Source organism: Heterodontus francisci, chromosome 32 (genome assembly GCF_036365525.1).
Source record: "Heterodontus francisci isolate sHetFra1 chromosome 32, sHetFra1.hap1, whole genome shotgun sequence".
Lineage (NCBI taxonomy): Eukaryota > Metazoa > Chordata > Chondrichthyes > Heterodontiformes > Heterodontidae > Heterodontus > Heterodontus francisci.
In genome coordinates, this window is record NC_090402.1 from 7,242,156 (window position 1) to 7,268,022 (window position 25,867).

The 25,867-nt window shown below is 45.9% G+C and overlaps 1 protein-coding gene across 6 annotated transcripts in view; it reads right to left on the minus strand.

Moving 5' to 3' along the window:
• Window positions 1-25,867, minus strand: part of odf2a (outer dense fiber of sperm tails 2a) — a 120,599-nt gene that overhangs the window by 51,493 nt on the left and 43,239 nt on the right. For all 6 annotated transcript variants that reach the window (XM_068012130.1, XM_068012127.1, XM_068012128.1 and 3 more), the window contains exons 11-13: window positions 19,954-20,139; window positions 19,314-19,423; window positions 14,257-14,392 (exon numbers count right to left, since the gene is read on the minus strand). In XM_068012130.1, coding sequence (XP_067868231.1) covers window positions 14,257-14,392; window positions 19,314-19,423; window positions 19,954-20,139 — 432 coding nt within the window. The remainder of the gene's footprint in view (window positions 1-14,256; window positions 14,393-19,313; window positions 19,424-19,953; window positions 20,140-25,867) is intronic.

Sequence of the window (25,867 nt, forward strand, 5' to 3'; positions counted from 1 at the left end):
ATGAGGAGCCGCCATGTTGAATTGTGCCTTTCATATTGTCATTGAATGAGGTGATGATACTTAGTAGCTTTGGTGGACATCCAATCTTTTCTAGTAGTCTGAAGAGACCACGTCTGCTGACAAGGTCAAAGGCTTTGGTGAGATCAATGAAGAGGGGCATCTGTTGTTCGCGGCATTTCTCCTGTATCTGACGAAGGGAGAACAGCATGTCAACGGTCGATCTCTCTGCACGAAAGCCACACTGTGCCTCAGGGTAGACGCGCTCGGCCAGCTTCTGGAGCCTGTTTAGAGCGACTCGAGCAAAGACTTTCCCCACTATGCAGAGCAGGTAGATTCCACGGTAGTTGTTGCAGTCACCGCGGTCACCCTTGTTCTTATAGAGGGTGATGATCTTGGCATCGCGCATGTCCTGAGGTACTGCTCCCTCGTCCCAGCACAGACATAGCAGTTCATGTAGTGCTGAGAGTATAGCAGGCTTGGCACTCTTGATTATTTCAGGGGTAATGCTGTCCTTCCCAGGGGCTTTTCCGCTGGCTAGAGAATCAATGGCATCACTGAGTTCCGATTTTGTTGGCTGTATGTCCAGCTCATCCATGTTGAGTCCAGAAGGCTGTAAAGTGCCTAATAGAAAAATTAGTTGTTGTCCCTTGAGCTTGTGTTGAACTTCATTAGAACACCGCAGTAGGCAGAGAACAGACATGCGAGCAAGAGAGTAAGGTGGAGACTTAAAATCGCAGGCCACTGGAAGCTCGGGGTCATGCTTTTTTTTTTATTCATGAGTGTGAAGGAGGGAGTTTAATAAGTGAGTGGACTTTAAGGGTTAATCTCTCAAGACTAGTTTTTGTTTTGTTTGCATTTAGCAATGAATTGAAATTACTGTTTCAGATAAGAGGTAAGTTAGGTTTCTGGCAGTTTTAAACAGGGGTATAAACAGAGCAAGACTACACCTTCTTCTGGCAGGGCAGGGATCCTGAAGAACCAAGACAGCATGGAGTGGGCTTCGCCATCAGAAACTCCTTGCTCAGCATGATAGAGCCTCCCTCAAATGGCTCGGAACGCATACTGTCCATCCGACTGCTCACCACCTCTGGTCCAGTACACCTACTCAGCATCTATGCTCCAACACTCTGCTCCGCACCTGAAGCTAAAGACCAGTTCTATGAACAACTCCATAACATCATTAGCAGCATCCCCAACACCGAACACCTATTCCTGCTGGGGGACTTTAATGCCAGGGTTGGGGCCGACCATGACTCATGGCCCTCCTGCCTTGGGCGCTATGGCGTTGGAAGGATGAATGAGAACGGGCAGAGACTGCTTGAGTTGTGTACCTATCATAACCTCTGCATCACCAACTCGTTCTTTCACACTAAACCCTGTCACCAGGTTTCTTGGAGGCACCCAAGATCACGTCGTTGGCACCAGCTAGACCTCATTGTCACAAGGCGAGCCGCCTTAAACAGTGTTCAAATCACACGCAGCTTCCACAGTGCGGACTGCGACACCGACCACTCCCTGGTGTGCAGCAAGGTTAGACTCAGACCAAAGAAGTTGCATCATTCCAAGCAGAAGGGCCACCCGCGCATCAACACGAGCAGAATTTCTCACCCACAGCTGTTACAAAAATTTCTAAATTCACTTGTAACAGCCCTTCAAAACACTCCCACAGGGGATGCTGAGACCAAGTGGGCCCACATCAGAGACGCCATCTATGAGTCAGCTTTGACCACCTACGGCAAAAGTGCGAAGAGAAATGCAGACTGGTTTCAATCTCATAATGAAGAGCTGGAACCTGTCATAGCCGCTAAGCGCATTGCACTTTTGAACTACAAGAAAGCCCCCAACGATTTAACATCCGCAGCACTTAAAGCAGCCAGAAGTACTGCACAAAGAACAGCTAGGCGTTGCGCAAACGACTACTGGCAACACCTATGCAGTCATATTCAGCTGGCCTCAGACACCGGAAACATCAGAGGAATGTATGATGGCATGAAGAGAGCTCTTGGGCCAACCATCAAGAAGATCACCCCCCTCAAATCTAAATCGGGGGACATAATCACTGACCAACGCAAACAGATGGACCGCTGGGTTGAGCACTACCTAGAACTGTACTCCAGGGAGAATGCTGTCACTGAGACTGCCCTCAATGCAGCCCAGCCTCTACCAGTCATGGATGAGCTGGACATACAGCCAACCAAATCGGAACTCAGTGATGCCATTGATTCCCTTGCCAGCGGAAAAGCCCCTGGGAAGGACAGCATTACCCCTGAAATAATCAAGAGTGCCAAGCCTGCTATACTCTCAGCACTACATGAACTGCTATGCCTGTGCTGGGACGAGGGAGCAGTACCCCAGGACATGCGCGATGCCAACATCATCACCCTCTATAAAAACAAAGGTGACCGCGGTGACTGCAACAACTACCGTGGAATCTCCCTGCTCAGCATAGTGGGGAAAGTCTTTGCTCGAGTCGCTCTGAACAGGCTCCAGAAGCTGGCCGAGCGCGTCTACCCTGAGGCACAGTGTGGCTTTCGTGCAGAGAGATCGACTATTGACATGCTGTTCTCCCTTCGTCAGATACAGGAGAAATGCCGTGAACAACAGATGCCCCTCTACATTGCTTTCATTGATCTCACCAAAGCCTTTGACCTCGTCAGCAGACGTGGTCTCTTCAGACTACTAGAAAAGATCGGATGTCCACCAAAGCTACTAAGTATCATCACCTCATTCCATGACAATATGAAAGGCACAATTCAACATGGTGGCTCCTCATCAGAGCCCTTTCCTATCCTGAGTGGTGTGAAACAGGGCTGTGTTCTCGCACCCACACTTTTTGGGATTTTCTTCTCCCTGCTGCTTTCACATGCGTTCAAATCCTCTGAAGAAGGAATTTTCCTCCACACAAGATCAGGGGGCAGGTTGTTCAACCTTGCCCGTCTAAGAGCGAAGTCCAAAGTACGGAAAGTCCTCATCAGAGAACTCCTCTTTGCTGACGATGCTGCTTTAACATCTCACACTGAAGAATGCCTGCAGAGTCTCATCGACAGGTTTGCGTCTGCCTGCAATGAATTTGGCCTAACCATCAGCCTCAAGAAAACGAACATCATGGGGCAGGATGTCAGAAATGCTCCATCCATCAATATTGGCGACCACGCTCTGGAAGTGGTTCAAGAGTTCACCTACCTAGGCTCAACTATCACCAGTAACCTGTCTCTAGATGCAGAAATCAACAAGCGCATGGGTAAGGCTTCCACTGCTATGTCCAGACTGGCCAAGAGAGTGTGGGAAAATGGCGCACTGACACGGAACACAAAAGTCCGAGTGTATCAGGCCTGTGTCCTCAGTACCTTGCTCTACGGCAGCGAGGCCTGGACAACGTATGCCAGCCAAGAGCGACGTCTCAATTCATTCCATCTTCGCTGCCTTCGGAGAATACTTGGCATCAGGTGGCAGGACTATATCTCCAACACAGAAGTCCTTGAAGCGGCCAACACCCCCAGCTTATACACACTACTGAGTCAGCGGCGCTTGAGATGGCTTGGCCATGTGAGCCGCATGGAAGATGGCAGGATCCCCAAAGACACATTGTACAGCGAGCTCGCCACTGGTATCAGACCCACCGGCCGTCCATGTCTCCGTTATAAAGACGTCTGCAAACGCAACATGAAATCGTGTGACATTGATCACAAGTCGTGGGAGTCAGTTGCCAGCATTCGCCAGAGCTGGCGGGCAGCCATAAAGACAGGGCTAAATTGTGGCGAGTCGAAGAGACTTAGTAGTTGGCAGGAAAAAAGACAGAGGCGCAAGGGGAGAGCCAACTGTGCAACAGCCCCAACAAACAAATTTCTCTGCAGCACCTGTGGAAGAGCCTGTCACTCCAGAATTGGCCTTTATAGCCACTCCAGGCGCTGCTTCACAAACCACTGACCACCTCCAGGCGCGTATCCATTGTCTCTCGAGATAAGGAGGCCCAAAAGAAAAAAAAAGAAAGATACCAAACAGTGAGAATAGGTGTAGCCAGCTTAAACTAGTATCTGAGCTTTAGCAGAGCTGACACAGCATTGTTTTCAGTGTATACATTCAAGGAACTCTGTGAAGTAGGGAGTTTGGTAAGGTGAGGGAGTTCAGGAAGGAGGGGAACTGTAAAGAAAAAAAAATTTGACTGCACTGAGCTGCTTTGAGTACAGAGTGTAAAGTGGGAGTTTAGTGCGTGAGGGAGGGGCTCTTTTTTTTAAAACCTTTTTTCAGCCTCCAGTAGCTGCCTCTCTCCAGTACAGGGGAAGAAGCTGATGGGTGAGTAACTAGTAAGTTATTGTTATTATACTTCTCATAATAAAAAGTTTTTAAAGTTACGTTATGGCAGGTCAGCTCAGCCATATGGAATGTACGTCTTACGGTATGTGGGAAGTCATGGACGTACCATGTGTCCCAGATGAACACATCTGCAGGAAGGGTCACCAGCTGCAGAAGTTTGAGCTCTGGGTTTTGGAACTCGAATGGCAGCAGGTGTCACTGTTGTGTACCCGTGAAGCGGAGGACTAGGTGGATAGCACCTTTAGGGAGGTGGTTACACTACAGGTTAGGAGCATGCATGGAGATAGGGAATGGGTGACCGCCAGTCTAAGAGAACCAGGCACGCAGTGCAGGAGTCCCCTCAGTCTATCTTGCTTGCTAATCGCTTTTCCATTTTGGATACTGGTGAGAACGATGGTTCCTCAGGGGAGTGCAGCCAGAGCAAAGTCCATGGCACCACAGGTGGCTCCGCTGCACAGGAGGGGAGGAAGAAGATCGCAAGAACAATAGTGATAGGGGATTCGATACTCAGGGGATTAGACAGGTGTTTCTGCGGCAGTAAACGTGACTCCAGGATGGTGTGTTGCCTCCTTGGCGCCAGCATCAAGGATGTCACAGAGTGGCTGCAGGACATCCTTCTGAGGCTGGGTGAACAGCCAGAGATCATGGTCCACATTGGTACCAAGACATAGGTATGAAGAGGGATGTGGTCCTGAAAGCCGATTTTAGGGAGTTCGGGAGGAAATTAAAAAGCAGGACCTCAAGAGCAGTAATCTCAAGATTACTCCCAATGCCATGTGCTACTGAGCATAGGAATGGGAGGATTGAGAGATTGAACACATGGCTGGAGAATTGGTGTAGAAGGGAAGGAATCAGATTTCTGAGGTATTGAGGTTCTGGGGCAGGTGGAACCTGTACAAGATGGATGGGCTACACCTTAACAGGACTGGAACCAATATCCTTGCGGGGAAATTGGCTGGTGCTGTTGGGGTTTAAACTAGCTCGTCAGGGGGATGGGAACCTGAGGGGTAGCTCAAATTGGAAGGAGGTAAAGTTGGTAACAGGAGGTAGAAAGGTGAAACAAAGGCGAGCATCAACTCAGCTTAGAATACAGAATAATGTCAAGACGACAAGGTTAAGGGCACTCGACCAGAATGCATGCAGCATTCGCAACAAGGTAGATGATTTAAAGGCCCAAGTAGAGGCAAATGGGTATGATCTAATTGCGATTATGAAAATGTAGCTACAGGGTGACCAAGACTGGGAACTGAATATTCAATGATATTCGACATTTAGGAAGGACAGGCAAAAAGGAAAAGGAGGTGGTGTTGTGCTGAAAATTTGGGATGGGACCAGTACCTTAGTAAGGGAGCATCTCAGATTGGAAGAACAAAATGTGGAATCTGTTTGGGTGAAGCGAAGAAACAGCAAGGGGCAGCAAACATTGGTAGTTGTTGTTTAAAGGCCACCAAACAGTAGTGGTAGTGTGGGGCACGGTATTAATCAGGAGATTAGAGAAACATGTAACATGGGTAATACAGTAATCATGGGAGACATCAATCTGCACATAGACTGGGTAAACCTAATGAGCACTAATGCTGTGGAGGACGAGTTTCTGGAGTATGTTAGGGATGGTTTTCTAGAGTAGCATGTTGAGGAACCAACTAGAGAACAGACTATTTTAGATCTAGTATTATGTAATGAGAAAGGGTTAATTAATAATCATGTTGTAAAAGAACCTTTAGGGATAAGTGACAATGATATGATAGAATTTTACATTACGTTTGAAAGTAAGGTAGTTCAATCTGAAGCCAGGGTGCTAAATTTGAACAAAGGAAATTATGAAGGTATGAGGGGCAAATTGGCTGAGGTGAATTGGGGAAATGCATTAAAAAGGTATGGCAGTACATAGGCAATGGATAGTCTTTAAAGAATTATTACATAGTTTACACAACTATACATTCCTTTAAGGCACAAAAACCCCAAAAGTAAAGGCAGTCAACCCTAGATAACAAAAGTTAAGGATTGTATAAGATTAAAAGGCCTATGAAGTTGCCAGAAATAGTAGTAAACATGAGGATTGAGAGGATTTCAGAATAGAGTAAAGGAGGATGAAGAAACTGATAAAGAAAGGGAGAACTGAATATGAATGTAAGCTAGCAAAAAACAAAAATGGACTGTAAAAGCTTCTATAGGTACAGAAAAAGGAAACATTTGGCTAAGGCAAATGTGGGTCCATTACAGACAGAGTCAGAAAATTTATAATGGGGAATACAGAAATGGCAGAGAAGCTAAATGATTACTTTGTGTCTGTCTTCACTGAGGAAGATATAAGAAATCTCACAGAATTAGAGATCCAAGGGATTGGGGGAATGAGGAATTAAAGGAAAATAGTATTAGTAAGACCATTGTATTGGAGAAATTAATGGGGCTGAAGGTTGATAAGTCCCCAGGACTTGATATTCTACATCCAAGAGTGTTGAAAGAGGTAGCTATGGAGATAGTGGATGCATTGGTGATCATCTTCCAAAATTCTATAGATTCTGGAACAGTTCCTGCAGATTGGTAGGTCGCAAATGTCACCCCACTATTTAAGAAGCGTGGGAGAGAGGAAACCAGGAATTACAGACCTGCTAGCCTTACATCAGTCATTGGGAAAATGCTGGAATCTATTCTAAAGGATGTGATAAATGGACATTTGGATAATAATGATCTGATTGGGCATCGTCAGCATGGATTTATGAATGGGAAATCATATTTTACGAACCTGTTGGGAGTTTTTTTTCAGGATGTTACTAACAGAATTGATAAAGGGGAGGTGGTGGATGTGGTATACTTAGATTTTCAGAAGGCCTTTGATAAAGTCCCCCACAGGAGGTTGGGTAGCAAAATTGAAGCACATGGGATAGGGGATAATATACTGGCGTGGATTAAGGATTGGTTAACAGGCAGAAAGCAGACAGTAGGAATAAACGGGTCATTCTCGCGTTGGCAGGCTGTGACTCGTGGGGTACCGCAGGGATGAGTGCTTGGGCACCAGCTGTTCAGAATATATATCAGTGATTTGGATGTGGGGACCAAATGCAATATTACCAAGTTCGCGGATGACAAAAAACTAGGTGGGAACGTGTGTAGTGAGGAAGATTCAGAGCAGCTTCAAGGGGATTTGGACAGACTTAGTGAGTGGGCAAGAACGTGGCAGATGAAATATAATGTGGAAAAATGAGGTTATCCACTTTGGTAGGAGGAGTAGATGTGCAAAGTATTTCTTAAATGGTAAGAAATTAGAAAGTGTAGATGTACAACAGGGACTTGGGTGTCCTTGTCAATAAGTAACTGAAAGCCAACATGCAGGTGCAGCAAACAATTAAGAAGGCTAATGTTATGTTAGCCTTTATCGCAAGAGGATTAGAGTACAGGAGTAGTGAAGTCTTGCTTTAATTGTATAGAATTAGATCGCACCTGGAGTACCGTGTGCTGTTTTGTTCCTTACCTTAGGAAGGATATTATTGCCATAGAGGGAGTGCAACGAACCAGATGGGTTTTTACAACAATTGACAATGGTTTCATGGTGATCATTAGACTAGCTTTTTTTTTTTAAATTCCAGATTTTTAATTAATTGAATTCAAATTCCACCTTCTGCCGTGGCGGGATTTGAACCCATGTCCCCAGAGCAATACCCTGGGTTTCTGGATTACTAGTCCAGTGACAATACCACTATGCCTCCGCCTCCTTGTGGACTGACTGGAGGTATCCTGCAAAGCGATCACCCAATCAGCGTTGGTCTTCCCAATGTAGAGTAGACCACATTGTACGCAGTGAATACAGTATACTAGATTGAAAATAGTACACATAAGTTGCTGTTTCACCAAGGAAGTGTGTTTGGGGCCTTGGACAGTGAGGAGAGAGGAGGTAAAAGGGCGGATGTTGCAACTCCTGCACTAGCATGGAAGGGTGCCATGGGAAGGAGAGGGGGTATTGAGAGTGATAGAGAAGGGGACCAGAGTGCCGCAGAGGGAATGGTCCCTTCGGAATGCTGAAAGGGGAGAGGGAAGACGTACTTCATGGTGGCATCACCCTGGAGATTGCAGAAATGGCGGAAGAAGATCCACAGAATATGGTGGGGTGGAAGGTGAGGACAAGGGGAAATCCTACCATAGTTCTGGAAGGGAGGGGAAGTCGTGAGAGCAGAAGTGCAGGAAATGGGTCGGACAAGGTCGAGGACCGTCAACCACAGAGGTGGGGAATCCTCGGTAAAGGAAATAGGAAGACATATGCGAAGTGCTAGTGTGGAAGGTTGCATCATCAGAACAGATGCAACGGAGATGGAGAAACTAGGAAAATGGAATGGAGTCCTTACAGGAAGCAAGGTGTGAAGGTAGCTGTGGGAGTCAATGGGCTATAATGAATATTCATTGATGGCCAATCCCCAGAAATGGAGACATAGAAGATGAGGAAGGGCAGGGAAGAGTCAGAGATGGACCATGTGAAGATGAGAGAAGGGTGGAAATTGGAAGCAAAGTTGAGGAAGAAGTTTTCCAGTTCCTTCTCGAGAGTACATTCTCAACGGATACCTCACGCTCGGCTCAAATGAAAATAGCCATCCCCACAATAATAGATTTTTAAAAAAATTCATTCATGGGATGTGGGCATCGATGGCTAGGCCAGCATTTATTGCCCATCCCTAATTGCCCTTGAGAAGGTGGTGGTGAGCTGCCTTCTTGAACCGCTGCAGTCCATGTGGGGTAGGTAGGCCCACAGTGCTGTTAGGAAGGGAGTTCCAGGATTTTGACCCAGCGACAGTGAAGGAACGGCAATACAGTTCGTCAGGATGGTGTGTGACTTGGCAGGGAACTTGCAGGTGGTGGTGTCCCCATGCATTGGCTGCCCTTGTCCTTCTAGTTGGTAGAGGTCACGGGTTTGGAAGGTGCTGTCTAAGGAGCCTTGGTGCATTGCTGCAGTGCATCCTGTAGATGGTACACACTGCGTCGGTGGTGGAGGAAGGGAATGTTTGAGGATGGGGTGCCAATCAAGCGGGTTGCTTTGTCCTGGATGGTGTCGAGCTTCTTGTGTTGTTGGAGCGGCATCCATCCAGGCAAGTGGAGAGTATTCCATCACATTCCTGACTTGTGCCTTGTAGATGGTGGACAGGCTTTGAGAAGTCAGGAGGGGAGTTACTCGCCGCAGGATTCCGAGCCTCTGACCTGCTCTTGTAGCCACGATATTTATCTGGCTACTCCAGTTCAGTTTCTGGTCAATGGTAGCCTCTAGGATGTTGATAGTGGGGGATTCAGTGATGGTAATGCCACTGAATGTCAAGGGGAGATGGTTAGATTCTCTCTTGTTGGAGATGGTCATTGCTTGGCACTTGTGTGGCACGAATGTTACTTGCCACTTATCAGCCCAAGCCTGGATATTGTCCAGGTCTTGCTGCATTTCTACACAGACTGCTTCAGTATCTGAGTTGCACGAATGGTGCTGAACATAGTGCAATCATCAGCAAACATCCCCACTTCTGACCTTATGATTGAAGGAAGGTCATTGATGAAGCAGCTGAAGATGGTTGGGCCTAGGACACGACCCTGAGGAACTCCTGCAGTGATGTCCTGGAGCGGAGATGATTGACCTCCAACAACCACAAACGTCGTCCTTTGCGCTAGGTATGACTCCAACCAGCGGAGAGTTTTCCCCCCGATTCCCATTGACTCCAGTTTTGCTTGGGCTCCTTGATGTTATACTCGGTCAAATGCTGCCTTGATGTCAAGGGCAGTCACTCTCACCTCACCTCTTGAGTTCAGCAATTTTGTCCATGTTTGAACCAAGGCTGGAATGAGGTCAGGAGCTGAGTGGCCTTGGCGGAACCCAAACTGAGTGTCACTGAGCAGGTTATTGCTAAACAAGTGCCACTTGATGACACTGTTGATGACACCTTCCATCATTTTACTGATGATTGCGAGTAGGCTGATGGGGCAGTAATCGGCCGGGTTGGACCTGTCGTACTTTTTGTGTACAGGACACACCTGGGCAATTTTCCACATTGCCGGGCAGCTGCCAGTGTTGTAGTTGTACTGGAACAGCTTGGCTAGGGGTGCGACAAGTTCTGGAGCACAGGTCTTCAGTACTATTGCTGGAATATTGTCAGGGCCCATAGCCTTTGCAGTATCCAGTGCCTTCAGTTGTTTCTTGATATCACAGAGTGAATCGAATTGGCTGACGTCTGGCATCTGTGATGCTGGGGACTTCAGGAGGAGGCCGAGATGGATCATCAACTCGGCACCCCTGGCTGAAGATTGTTGCAAATGCTTCAGCCTTATCTTTTGCACTGATGCGCTGGGCTCCCCCATCATTGAGGACGGGGATATTTGTGGAGCCACCTCTTCCAGTTAGTTGTTTAATTGTCTACCACCATTCACGGCTGGATGTGGCAGGTCTGCAGAGCTCAGATCTGATCTGTTGGTTATGGGAGTGCTTAGCTCTGTCTATCGCATGCTGCTTACGCAGTTTGGTACGCAAGTAGTCCTGTGTTGTAGCTTCAACAGGCTGACACCTCATTTGGAGGTATGCCTGGTGCTGCTCCTGGCATGCCCTCCTACACTCTTCATTGAACCAGGGTTGGTCTCCTGGCTTGATGGTAATGGTAGAGTGGGGGATATGCCAGGCCATGAGGTTACAGACTGTGGCCGAGTACAATTCTGCTGCTGCTGATGGCCCACAGCGCCTCATGGATGCCCAGTTTTGCATTGCTAGATCTGTTCGAAATCTACCCCATTTAGCACGGTGGTAGTGTCACACAACACGATGAAGGGTATCCTCCATGTGAACGCGGGACTTTGTCTCCACAAGGATTGTGCGGTGGTCTCTCCTAATGCTGCCATGGACAGATGCATCTGCGGCAGGCAGATTGGTGAGGACGAGGTCAAGTATGTTTTTCCCTCTTGTTGGTTCCCTCACCACCTGCCGTATACCCAGCCTAGCAGCTATGTCCTTTAGGACTCGGCCAGCTCGGTCAGTAGTGGTGCTACCGAGCCACTCTTGGTGATAGACATTGAAGACCCCCTCCCAGAGTACATTGTGTGTCCTTCCCACCCTCAGTGCTTCCTCCAAGTGGTGTTCAACATGGAGGAGTACCGACTCATCAGCTGAGGGAGGGCAGTAGGTGGGAATCAGCAGGAGGTTTCCTTGTCCATGTTTGACCTGATGCCATGAGACTTCATGAGGTCCAGAGTTGATGTTGAGGACTCCCAGGGCAACTCCTACCCGACTGTATACCACTGTGCTGCCACCTCTGCTGGGTCTGTCCTGCCGGTGGGACAGATGTGGGCTTTTGTTAGGCTATTTGGAGACAAGATAACAAAGTGCTTAAAGTTACCCCTGTTCATTCCCCCCTTACCCCATTCCAGGAGTCAGGAAGCCCCTTCAATGCCTGGCTGATTAACATCTCAAATTTCCCCCACCTCAGTAGCTGCAGCATATGACTTTTGGAACAAATTCACTGTTTTAAAAACACCTAAACATAAATAATTCCTAAATCCTTTCCACGAGGAAACAGAAAAAACAAAACTCCAGCAACTGGATATACATAAAGCTCAGGTGTCCTGGATCTGCACCTGTAAATGCAATAGGATTGACTTCTCAAGACTTCCTGCAGCCCTTGTCATCATAATATTTACAAATTACAGGTCCAGATGAAGAAAAGTATATGACATATACATGGTTGACACAGATGCAAGTACTGTAAACTAATGAAAATATACAGCCAGTCAATCAGAACCAAAAAGAAAAAAAGACTCATGAACCACAGGTCTGCATCCAAAATAACCAATTTTAGATGCTGATTAATCCAAAATGTTATTTGCACCAATTTCTATTTCAATTTCACCGATGATCTGTGAACTATATCAGTAATTGGCTAGTTAGCTGGCTCGCTTAGTCATATTTTTCACAATTATGACACGATTAAAGCATATAGTCATCATAATCTTCTCACTGCTCCCAATGCAGTATCTTGCTGGACTAAGTTTTTAAAAATTTGCTGGCAAGGTGACCATTTATTGCCCATTGAGAAAGTGGTGATACAACTGAGTAGCATGCTGCATCACTTCAGAGTGGTGTGTGACTGAAGTCACATTTAACCAGGACGTCAGTGTTCCTTCCCTAAAGGTCATTAGTGAATCTGTTGAGTTTTTACAACAATCCCATGACACATTTACTGATTCCAGCTTTTTATTCAGATTTTTCTTTATATAAACTGAATTCAAATTTTCAAATCACCATGGAGGGATTTGAACTCTCATTCTTTGGATTTTCTTTTATTATTCATTCATGGGTTGTGAGCGTCGCTGGCAAGACCAGCACTTATTGCCCTTGCCTAATTTCCCTTAAGAAGGTGGTGGTGAGCCAGAGTTCCAGGATTTTGACCCAGCAACAATGAAGGAACGGTGACATCGCTCCAAGTCAGGACAGTGAGGGACTTGGAGGAAAACTTTCAGGTGGTGGTGCTCCCACTTGCATGTGCCTGCTGCCCTCGTTCCTGTAGGTGGTCGAGGGGTCGTGGGTTTGCAAGGTGCTATCTAAGAAGTCCTGGTGAGCTGCTGCAGGGCATCTCGGAGATGGTACATGCTGCTGCCATTGTGCCCCAGTGATGGAGGGAGTGAATGTTTAAGGTGGTGGAAAGGAGGCCAATCAAGTGGGCTGCTTTGTCCTGGATGGTGTCGAGCCTCTTGAGTGTTGTTGGAGCAAGTGGAGAGTATTCCATCACATTCCTGACTTGTGCCATGTAGATGGTGGACAGGCTTTGGGGAGTCAGAAGGTGAGTTACTCGCCACGGAATTCCCAGCCTCTGATTTGATGTAGCCACAGTATTCATATGGCTGGTCCAGTTAAGTTTCTGGTCCATAGTAACCCCCAGAATGTTGATGGTGTGGGATTCAGCAATAGTAATGCCATTGAATGTCAAGGGGAGATGGTCATTGCCTGGCACAAAAGATACGTGCCACTTCTCAGCCCAGCCCTGAATGTTGTCCAGATGCTGCTGCATACATTCATGGACTGCATGCACCAAGAGTTGTAAATGACACTGAACAATGTGAAATCAGTGAACATCCCCACTTCTGACCTTATGTTAGAGGGAAGGTCATTGATAAAGCAGCTGAAGATGGTTGGGCCTCGGACACTGCTCCTGCAGTGATCTCCTGCTGAGATGATTGGCCTCCAACAACCACAACCATCTTCCATTAGTCCAGGTTTCTGGATTACCAGTCCAGTAACATAACCACTGCACCACCCTCAATTAAATTAAACAGACTAAATTAGCATTTAATCTCTATCATATACAAAGTTTTGATAATGAAATCTAAACTAGGTCTTCCTACAAAAGGGTATCACAATGAATCACATTTGCAACAATTCATTATGAGCAACATTTTAACTGCAACTGACTCCATCCTGTTTGTAGGGGGGTAGCAGCTGATCACTAAAAATTATATTTCCCTTCTAAACAGCAATATGACAACTTATATGGGACTACAAAGTTTGGCAAAAATTAAATGTCCACCATTAATAAACATCACAAAGCATTTCTAGGTTATCAGCAAATATAAAGTCAGAAAACTGGAAATAATATAAAAGTTATTTAATGACATACTCATTAAAATCTGGATCCCTCCCCTCTTTAACCAATAAATCCCCACTGCCGCACCTTTATTGCTACAGGAGCCAGATTGGATCAATCACTCAGTATTAAGGATCAAACCTTGCATTGTCTTGGCTGTGAATGCCAACAAAAATGCAGCTAGCAACAGGCATCACCCAAGTGACTTTGAAAAGATTGTGACCAATTGGAAAATAAGATATCCCAGATTCCATAATTGGAAAATTAATCATTTCAGCAATGTCAGTGGCTTTACTATAACATTCTCTTAGGTACATTATAATAGAGAGCTTTGAGCAAGGGAGTACAGTACCTTCATTGTCTCATTCTCCATTTTGATGCAGGTGCTTTCCGAGGACATCTTGTGCAGTTTGTTCATCATCGACTCCATGTCTCCTCGAGCCTTGTCCTCCACATGATGAGTTTGATCCAGCAGATCTGTAATGCGGCTGCCGGAAGGAAAATTATCTGTATATTGTATTTAAAAACCTTGTCTATGTGCTTACTTCTAGTGCACAAAATTAATGTGTTCACAACTTTTGCTCACACTATGTTAATATTGAAAATTCCCATGTAATCAGTTAACATGGAAAATCACTGTATAAAAAGATCCTGACAATGCTGTAGTTACAGGCTGCAGCCACTAAGTGGTCTTGTTCTTTTGGGCCTCCTTATCTCGAGAGACAATGGATACGCGCCTGGAGGTGGTCAGTGGTTTGTGAAGCAGCGCCTGGAGTGGCTATAAAGGCCAATTCTAGAGTGACAGGCTTTTCCACAGGTCCTGCAGAGAAATTTGTTTGTCGGGGCTGTTGCAGTTGGCTCTCCCCTTGCGCCTCTGTCTTTTTTCCTGCCAACTGCTAAGTCTCTTCGACTCGCCACATTTTAGCCCCACCTTTATGGCTGCCTGCCAGCTCTGGCAAACGCTGGCAACTGACTCCCACGACTTGTGATCAATGTCACACGATTTCATGTCGCGTTTGCAGACGTCTTTATAGCGGAGACATGGACGGCCGGTGGGTCTGATACCAGTGGCGAGCTCGCTGTACAATGTGTCTTTGGGGATCCTGCCATCTTCCATGCGGCTCACATGGCCAAGCCATCTCAAGCACCGCTGACTCAGTAGTGTGTACAAGCTGGGGATGTTGGCCGCCTCGAGGACTTCTGTGTTGGAGATACGGTCCTGCCACCTGACGCCAAGTATTCTCCGGAGGCAGCGAAGATGGAATGAATTGAGACGTCGCTCTTGGCTGACATACGTTGTCCAGGCCTCGCTGCCATAGAGCAAGGTACTGAGGACACAGGCCTGATATACTCGGACTTTTGTGTTCCGTGTCAGTGCGCCATTTTCCCACACTCTCTTGGCCAGTCTGGACATAGCAGTGGAAGCCTTTCCCATGCACTTGTTGATTTCTGCATCTAGAGACAGGTTACTGGTGATACAAAAACAAGAAATGCTGGATTCACTCAGCAGGTCTGGCAGCATCTGTGGAAAGAGAAGCAGAGTTAACGTTTCGGGTCAGTGACCCTTCTTTGGAACTGACAAATATTAGAAAAGTCACAGATTATAAACAAGTGAGGTGGGGGTTGGGCAAGAGATAACAAAGGAGAAGGTGCAGATTGGACCAGGCCACATAGCTGACCAAAAGGTCACGGAGCAAAGGCAAACAATATGTTAATGGTGTGTTGAAAGACAAAGCATTAGTACAGAATAGGTGTGAATATACTGAATATTGAACATCAGCAAGTGCAAACCTGAAGAAAAACAACCTGAAAAAAACAGTGGGTAAGCAAACTGAACAAACTAAGATGAAATGAAATAAATGCAAAAAAAGATTGTAAAAAATGTAAAAAGGAATGCAAAAAAAAGGGAAGAAAAAATAACTAAAAATGACTAAAAATGAAAGTAAAGTGGGGGGCTGTCATGCTCTGAAATTATTGAACTCAATGTTCAGTCTGGCAGGCTGTAGTGTGCCTAATCGGTAGATGAGATGCTGTTCCTCGAGCTTGCGTTGATGTTGACTGGAACACTGCAGCAATCCCAGGACAGAGATGTGAGCATGAGAGCAGGGGGGAGTGTTGAAATGGCAAGCAACCGGAAGCTCAGGGTCCTGCTTGCGGACTGAGCGGAGATGTTCCGCAAAGCGGTCACCCAGTCTGCGCTTGGTCTCCCCAATGTAGAGGAGACCACACTGTGAGCAGCGAATACAGTATACTACATTGAAAGAAGTACAAGTAAATCGCTGCTTCACCTGAAAGGAGTGTTTGGGGCCTGGGATAGTGAGGAGAGAGGAGGTAAATGGGCAGGTATTACACCTCCTGCGATTGCAAGGGAAGGTGCCCTGGGACGGGGACGAGGTGGTGGGGGTAATGGAGGAGTGGACCAGGGTGTCGCGGAGGGAACGATCCCTTCGGAATGCTGATAGGGGAAGGGAGGGGAAGATGCGACTGGTAGTGGCATCACGCTGGAGGTGGCGAAAATGGCGGAGGATGATCCTTTGGATATGGAGGCTGGTGGGATGAAAAGTGAGGACAAGGGGAACCCTGTCACGGTTCTGGGAGGGAGGGGAAGGGGTGAGGGTAGAGGTGCGGGGAATGGGTCGGACACGGTTGAGGGCCCTGTCAACCACAGTGGGGGGAAATCCTCGGTTGAGGAAAAAGGAGGTCATATCAGAAGCACCGTCATGGAAGGTAGCATCATCAGAGCAGATGCGTCGGAGACGGAGAAACTGGGAGAATGGAATGGAGTCCTTACAGGAGGTAGGGTGTGAAGAAGTGTAGTCGAGGTAGCTGTGGGAGTCAGTGGGCTTATAATGGATATTGGTAGACAACCTATCCCCAGAGATGGAGACAGAGAAGTCGAGGAAGGGAAGGGAAGTGTCAGAGATGGACCATGTAAAGGTGAGAGAAGGGTGGAAATTGGAAGCAAAGTTGATAAAGTTTTCTAGTTCGGGGCGTGAGCAGGAAACGGCACCGATACAGTCATCAATGTACCGGAAAAAGAGTTGGGGGAGGGGGCCTGAGTAGGACTGGAACAAAGAATGCTCGACATATCCCACAAAAAGACAGGCATAACTAGGACCCATGCGGGTACCCATAGCGACACCTTTTACTTGAAGGAAATGCATGGAGTTGAAGGAGAAGTTGTTCAATGTGAGAACAAGTTCAGCCAGGCGGAGGAGGGTGTTGGTGGATGGGGACTGGTTGGGCCTCTGTTCCAGGAAGAAGCGGAGAGCCCTCAAACCATCCTGGTGGGGGATGGAGGTGTAGAGCGATTGGACGTCCATAGTGAAGAGGAGGCGGTTGGGACCAGGAAACTGGAAATTGTCAAAATGACGTAGGGCGTCAGAAGAGTCACGGATGTAGGTGGGAAGAGACTGGACCAGCGGAGAAAAGATAGAGTCTAGATAGGAAGAAATAAGTTCAGTTGGGCAGGAGCAGGCTGACACAATGGGTCTGCCAGGACAGTCCCGTTTGTGGATTTTGGGAAGGAGGTAGAAGCGGGCTGTCCGGGGTTGTGGGACTATGAGGTTGGAAGCTGTAGAGGGAAGATCTCCAGAGGAGATGAGGTCAGTGACAGTGTTCCAGTGAACATCAACGCAAGCTCGAGGAACAGCATCTCATCTACCGATTAGGCACACTACAGCCTGCCGGACTGAACATTGAGTTCAATAATTTCAGAGCATGACAGCCCCCCACTTTACTTTCATTTTTAGTCATTTTTTCTTCCCTTTTTTTGCATTCCTTTTTACATTTTTTACAATCTTTTTTTGCATTTATTTCATTTCATCTTAGTTTGTTCAGTTTGCTTACCCACTGTTTTTTTCAGGTTGTTTTTCTTCAGGTTTGCACTTGCTGATGTTCAATATTCAGTATATTCACACCTATTCTGTACTAATGCTTTGTCTTTCAACACACCATTAACATATTGTTTGCCTTTGCTCCGTGACCTTTTGGTCAGCTATGTGGCCTAGTCCAATCTGCACCTTCTCCTTTGTTATCTCTTGCCCAACCCCCACCTCACTTGTTTATAATCTGTGACTTTTCTAATATTTGTCAGTTCCGAAGAAGGGTCACTGACCCGAAACGTTAACTCTGCTTCTCTTTCCACAGATGCTGCCAGACCTGCTGAGTGAATCCAGCATTTCTTGTTTTTGTTTCAGATTTCCAGCATCCGCAGTATTTTGCTTTTATTTTACTGGTGATAGTTGAGCCTAGGTAGGTGAACTCTTGAACCACTTCCAGAGCGTGGTCGCCGATATTGATGGATGGAGCATCACTGACGCCCTGTCCCATGATCATTTTCTTGAGGCTGATGGTTAGGCCAAATTCGTTGCAGGCAGCCGCAAACCTGTCGATGAGATTCTGCAGACACTCTTCAGTGTGAGATGTTAATGCAGCATCATCAGCAAAGAGAAGTTCCCTGATGAGGACTTTCCGTACTTTGAATAAAACGCTGGTTCGGCCACAGTTGGAGTATTGCGTACAGTTCTGGTCACCACATTACAGAAAGGACATAATTGCTCTGGAGAGAGTACAGAGGAGATTTACAAGAATGTTGCTAGGGTTCGAAAGTTGCAGCTATGAAGAAAGATTGGATTGGCTAGGGTCGTTTTCCTTAGAACAGAGGAGGCTGAGGGCTAACTTAATTGAGGTGTACAAAATTATGAGGGGCCTAGATATAGTAGACAGGAAGGATCTGTTTCCCTTAGCAGAGAGGTCAATTACCAGGGGGTACAGATTTATGGTGATTGGTAGAAGGATTAGAGGAAACATGAGGAAAAACTTTTTCACCCAGAGGGTGGTGGGTGTCTGGAATTCACTGCCAGGAATGGTGGTGGAAGCAGAAAGTCTCAATTCTTTTAAAAGGTACCTGGAAATGCACCTGGAGTGCTGCAAGGCTATGGAGCAAGTGCTGGAAGGTGGGATTAGATTGAGCAGCTAGTTTCTATTTTTTTTTCTTCTCAGCTGGCATGGACACGATGGGCTCAATGGCCTCCTTCTGTGCCGTAATTTTCTATGGTTGTATGGGTTCAAGTTGTATCGCTGAACATTTTATAAACGGTTAAGTTTACTCAGTATTAAGACAACCCAATCCACTTTTCAAAAACATTTCAACAGTTGGCAGAGAAGCTTTGCACAAGGTTGGAGGCAAACATGTGCAGAGCTCACCCCTCCACCCACCCCCTCCCAACTGAGTGGGAGAACTCCACTCAAGCTAGACAGTATAAATGAAGTACTGCCTAGCTGAAATTGATACTGCAAGTACTGGTATCACTATAAATGCACTGTTGAAATACTCCTCAAAAGTCAAATAGGAGGAGGGGTAAAACTGAATAGCACAACTGGTCTTTATTTCTTCAGCTTTCTTACCTGTTCAAGACGGAGATCTCAAGCTCCAGTTGACTTTTCTCTTTTATCACCTTGTTATGAGAACTTCTCCACGTCTCAACTGTTGCCAGTGCGTCTGCCAGCTGCGACTCCTATAGACAAACCAACCAAACAAGGTTAATACTGGAAATGACATTTTAGAACATAGTACATTTTAAATAAAGCAACTGAGAAATAATATATATAATATCCTGTACCAAAAAATATTGTTCAGCTTACATGAAGTTGACAACTCTACTTTTGAAGAAAAAATTCCAATTGCATCAACTAGTGTTAACAAAGCTAGAGATAATACAGGTTCATTATCTTATTGGGCGTATTTTTTGGTGAGGAATATTAATACTCGATATGGAATGCAACCAGTGCAAAATCTCTAGGGTCATAAGTGTAGGGTAAAGCTCTAGCTACTTTGCCCACATGTGTTCCAATACCTCGAATAGCCATATTTAAAGACAAGGAGTCTCCTCACAATTACCTTTGGAGGTGACAGGCATCTTTCTGCCTTTCATTACCTGCTTTAAACAACTGGTGTGGCTCAACTGAGCTTGCTTGCTAAATAATCAGTTTTAGAATTCAGTTAAATTCCGGTATGGAACACTCCTCATTGGCTGTAGCTGGTCACCTTGTCAATAAGCTGGGCATTGAGCAGCTCAACCGCGTCTTCACTGCGTTCTGCTCGCTGCTTCTGAGCTCTTGTCGCTTTCTTCAAGGCCTCTTTGTCCCTGTCCCTTTTCTGTTGAAACTGCCTTAGTTGCTCTGTCAGATAGTCCAACTCCCCCTTCTGTTGTGAAACAGTACGCTCAAAATTCTGAAGGAGCAAAATGGAACAAACAAATTAATTGCCCCAACTGGTGACCACTTGATAATTTACTAAAGGAAGACAAGAGTAAAATCAAAAATAGATCATGCAACAAGGCACAAAAGAAAGACCTGCATTTATATAGCACCTCACCACATCTCTCAAACATTTCAAACGCACTTCAGGCATAATAAATTAATTTCTATAGTCCGTTTATTTGTGAGTGCAAACACAGCAGCCATCTTGCACAAAGACCCCACAAGCTGCAATGAGATGAATGATCGATTAATCTGTCTTTAGTGTTGTTTGAGGTAGAAATGTTGTCCAGAACACTCTGAAAACTTGCTACTCTTCTTCAAATACTGCCAAATAGTGCTCACCTGACCAGGAGGACTGACAGACGGAACAACGGCTTATGATCTCACCCAAAGGATTGCACATCTAACATTGCAGTACTCCTCAGCACTGCATTGGAATATCAACTTAGATTATGTCCCCAAGTCCCAGAGTGGCACTGGAACCCACAGATGAAGTGTAAACACAAGTATATTACGACTCAATAATAGTGTTATGCATCTGCACTGAATACTTTTCACAAAATAAATCTTTCACTTGGTGTGTGTAACTGATAGTAGGTCTAGATGCACCACTTAACCAGCTTCCAGTTAGTGATGGAACTGCCTTACCAAGAGCAACAGCACAGGAGATTTGCTGGCAACATATTATGTAGCAATTAGTTACATATTCAGCCAATGTTAACGTTAAGTGGCGTCCTTATGCCCAGCTTAATCACCATAAACTACAATAATGTAAACAGAATTTAAACAAGAATGGGACTGTCTGCTTGCAGGCCAAAAGAGCAAGTCTTTACATGCCACAGTACACCTACCAAACATACATACAAAAGACAGGACAGACCAACAACTGTGAAACAAAACACAATATTTCTAGCATTGCCAGGTGACTGTTTCCACAAATAAAACTCAGATAGTGGAACTAACCTAACCAGGGTCAGGAAAACAAAAATGGGAAATAATTTTGGCATAGATTTTTTCTTTGTGCTGCTCCTGGTCAGAATCATTACAGCACAGAAGGGGGTCATTCGGCCCATTGAGTCTGTGCCAGCTCTCTGCAGAGCAATCCAGAAAGTTCCATTCCCCCACTCTATTCCTGTAGCCCCGCAAGTTATTTCCCTCGAGTGCCCATCCAATTTCCTTTTGAAATCATTGATCGTCTTAACTTCCACCATCCTTCTAGGCAGCAAGCAGTTCCAGGTCATATTACCATCCGGTACTTTAAGAGTTCTTCACATTCCCCCTGCATCTCTTGTCCAAAACCTTAAATCTGTGTCCCCTAGTCCTTGTGCCACCAGCTAATGGGAATAGCTTTTCTTTGTCTACCTTATCTAAACTGTCACCATCTCGTACATCTATATCAAGTCTTACCCAAATTTCCTCTGCACAAACGAGAACAACCCCAGCTTCTCCAACCTAATCTTGTAGCTAAAATTCATCATAGTCATACAGCAGAGAAACAGGCCCTTCGGCCCATCGTGTCCATGCCGGCCATCAAGCACCTAACTATTCTGATCCCATTTTCCAGCACTTGGCCCGTAGCCTTGTATGCTATGGCGTTTCAAGTGCTCATTTAAATACTTCATAAATGTTGTGAGGGTTCCTGCCTCTACCATCTCTTCAGGCAGTGTGTTCCAGATCCCAACCACCCTATGAGTGAAACAATTTTTCCTCAAATCCCCTCTAAACCTCCTGCCCCTTACCTTAAATCTATGCCCCCTGGTTATTGACCCGTCCACTAAGGGAAAAAGTTAATTCCTATCTAACCTATCAATGCCCCTCATAATTTTGAATACCTCAATCATGTCCCCCCGTCAGCCTTCTCTGCTCTAAGGAAAACAACCCTAGCCTTTTCAGTCTCTCTTCATCGCTGAAATGCTCCAACCCAGGCAACATCCTGGTCAATCTCCTCTGCACCCTCTCCAGGGCAATCACATCCTTCCTATAGTGTGGTGCCCAGAACTGTACACAGTACGCCAGCTGTGGCCTAACTTACGTTATCTCCATCGTAACCTCCCTGCTCTTATATTCTATGCCTCGGCTAATAAAGGCAAATATCCCATATGCCTTCCTAACCACCTTATATACCTGTGCTGCTGCCTTCAGTGATCTGTGGACAAGTAGACCAAGCTCCCTCTGACCCTCTGTACTTCCTAGGGTCCTACCATTCATTGTATATTTCCTTGCCTTGTTAGTCCTCCCAAAATGCACCTTATACTTCTCAGGATTAAATTCCATTTCTCACTGCTCCGCCCATCTTACCAGGTGAGATGAGGTGAATGTGACTGCCCTTGTCATCAAGGCAGCATTTGACCGAGTATGGCATCAAGGAGCCCCAGCAAAACTGAGGTCAATGGGAATCAGGGGGAAAACCCTCCGCTGGTTGGTCATACCTAGCGCAAAGGAAGATGGTTGTGGTTGTTGGAGGTCAATCACCTGAGCTCCAGGACATTACTGCAGGAGTTCCTCAGGGTAGAGTCTTAGGCCCAACCATCTTCAGCTGCTTCATAAACGACCTTCCTTCAATCATCAGCTCAGAAATGGGGATGTTTGCTGATGATTGCAGAATGTTCAGCACCATTCGAGACTCCTCAGATACTGAAGCAGTCGGTGTCGAAATGCAGCAAGACTTGGACAATATTCAGGCTTGGGCTGATAAGTGGCAAGTAACATTCGCGCCACACAAGTGCCAGGCAATGACCATCTCCAACAAAAGAGAATCTAACCATCTCCCCTTGACATTCAATGGCATTACCATCACTGAATCCCCCACTATCAACATCCCAAGGGCTACCATTGACCAGAAACTGAACTGGAGTAGCCATATAAATACCGTGGCTACAACAGCAGGTCGGAGGCTAGAAATCCCGCGGCAAGTAACTCACCTCCTGACTCCCCAAAGCCTGTCCACCATCTACAAGGCACAAGTCAGGAGTGTGATGGAATACTCTCCACTTGCCTGGATGGGTGCTGCTCCAACAACACTCCAGAAGCTCGACACCATCCAGGACAAAGCAGCCCGCTTGATTGGCACCCCATCTACAAACATTCACTCCCTCCACCACCGACGCAGAGTGGTAGCAGTGTGTACCATCTACAAGGTGCACTGCAGCAATACACCAAGGCTCCTGAGGAAGCACCTTCCAAACCCACGAACTCTACCAACTAGAAGGACAAGGGCAGCAAATGCATGGGAACACCACCACCTGCAAGTTCCCCTCCAAGTCACACACCATCCTGACATGGAACTATATCGCCGTTCCTTCACTGTCGCTGGGTCAAAATCCTGGAACTCCCTTCCTAACAGCACTGTAGGTGTAGCTACCCCACATGGACGGCAACAGTTCAAGAAGGCAGCTCACCACCACCTTCTCAAGGACAATTGGGGATGGGCAATAAATTCTGGCCTGGCCAGTGACGCCCACATCTCATGAATGAATTTTTTAAAAAAACAGCCCATCTATATCGTCCTGTAATCTAAGGCTTTCCTCCTCACTATTTACGACACCACCAATTTTTGTGTCATCTGTGAACTTACTGATCATACCTCCTAAATTCACGTCTGGAACCATTCTGGTAAATCTCCTCTGCACTCTTACAAGGACCCTCACATGCTTCCTGAAGTGTGGCAACCCGAAGTGGACACAATATTCCAGCTGTGGTCTAACCAGAGTTTTATAAAAAATTCAGCATAACTTGCCTGCTTTTGTACTCATTATCTTTTATTTATTTATTTATTTTTTAGAGATACAGCACTGAAACAGGCCCTTCGGCCCACCAAGTCTGTGCCGACCATCAACCACCCATTTATACTAATCCTACACTAATTCCATATTCCTACCACATCCCCACCTGTCCCTATATTTCCCTACCACCTACCTATACTAGGGGCAATTTATAATGGCCAATTTACCTATCAACCTGCAAGTCTTTTGGCTGTGGGAGGAAACCGGAGCACCCGGAGAAAACCCACGCAGACACAGGGAGAACTTGCAAACTCCACACAGGCAGTACCCAGAATTGAACCCGGGTCTCTGGAGCTGTGAGGCTGCGGTGCTAACCACTGCGCCACTGTGCCGCCACAAAATCCCATATGCTTTGCTAACTACTCTCTCAATATGCCCTGCCACCTTTAAAGATCTATACACATGAACCCCCAGGTCCCTGCCATTAAGTCTATATTGCCTAACCCTATCCCTTCTGCCAAAATGCATCAACTCTCATTTCTCTATTAAATTCCATCTGCCACTTTTCTGCCCATTCTGCAAGCCTATGTGCTGTTGCAGTCAATTGGTATCATCACACTGTTTGCCACACCTCCAAGTTTGATATCATTGGCAATTTTTGAAATTTTACTCTGTATTCCAGTATCCAAATCATTTAATAAAAAGCAGTGGTCCCAGCACTGACCCTTTGAGAACACCACTGTCTATCACCCTCCTGTCTGAAAAACAACTCGCTATTTTGTCTCCTTAAGCCAATTTTTTATCCAAGCTGACACTGACCCTCCTACGCCATGAGACTCAATTTTGTTAACCAGTCTTTTACATAATACTTGGCCAAACACTTCCTTAAAATCCACATAGACTACATCCACCGCATTCCCTTCATCAACCTTCTCTGTTACTTTATCAAAAAATTCAATTAGATTAGTGTAGAATGATCTGCCTTTTAAAAATCAGTGCTGTCTATCCTTAATTAAATCAAACCTCTCCTAGTACCTGTTGATTTTTTTCTTGGATTATTGTTTCGAAAGCTTTACCCACCACTGATGTTAAACTGACCAGCCTGTAGTTACTAGGAACGCCCTTACACCCTTTCTTGAATAAGGATGTCACATTTTGTCACTCTCCAATCCTCTGGCACCTTCCACATATCTAGGGAAGACTGGAAGATTATGGCAAGCCCTTCCGCTCTCTCCACTCCCACTTCCTTTGGCAACTTGGGATGCAAGCCATCCAGAGGAGGCAACTAATCCAGTCTAAGCATAGCCAGCCTTTCCTGTACATTCTGCTCATCAATTTTCACCCCATCCATCACCTTTATTCTCTCTGCTTCTACCAATATTTTGTCATCCATCATCTTCCTTAGTAAACACCAATACAAAGTACTCATTAAATATTCTAGCCTAGCCTTCCACCTCTAAGCATTTTTCACCTTCTCTGTCCCCAATAGGCCTCACCCTGCCTTTTACTATTTACATTCTGGTAGAAGATTTTTGGGTTTCCTTTTATGTTAAGTGCCACTCTATTCTCAGATTCCCTCTTTGCCAGTCTTATTTGCCTCTTTACTTCTCCCTCAATTTATTGTATTTGCCTGGTTCTCACTTGAAAAGTTCATCTGAGGTGCATTACACATTTTTTTTTGTTTCATCATATTCTCTATCTCCCTTGTCATCCAAGGGGCCCCGGCTTTGGTTCCCCTACCTTCCGCCCTTGTTGGAATGTACCTGGCTTGTTAGCGGAAACATGTCCTCCTTAAACACTACCCATTGTTCCGTTACAGTTGCTCCTGTCATACTTTGGTTCTATTTTACCCTGGCCAGATCCCCGCTCATCCCACTGAAGTTAGCCCTCTTCGAGTTTAGAAGTTCTACTTTAGGTTGTTCCTTGCTCTTCTCCATTACTAATCTAACCTTATGATATGATGACCACTCTTACCCA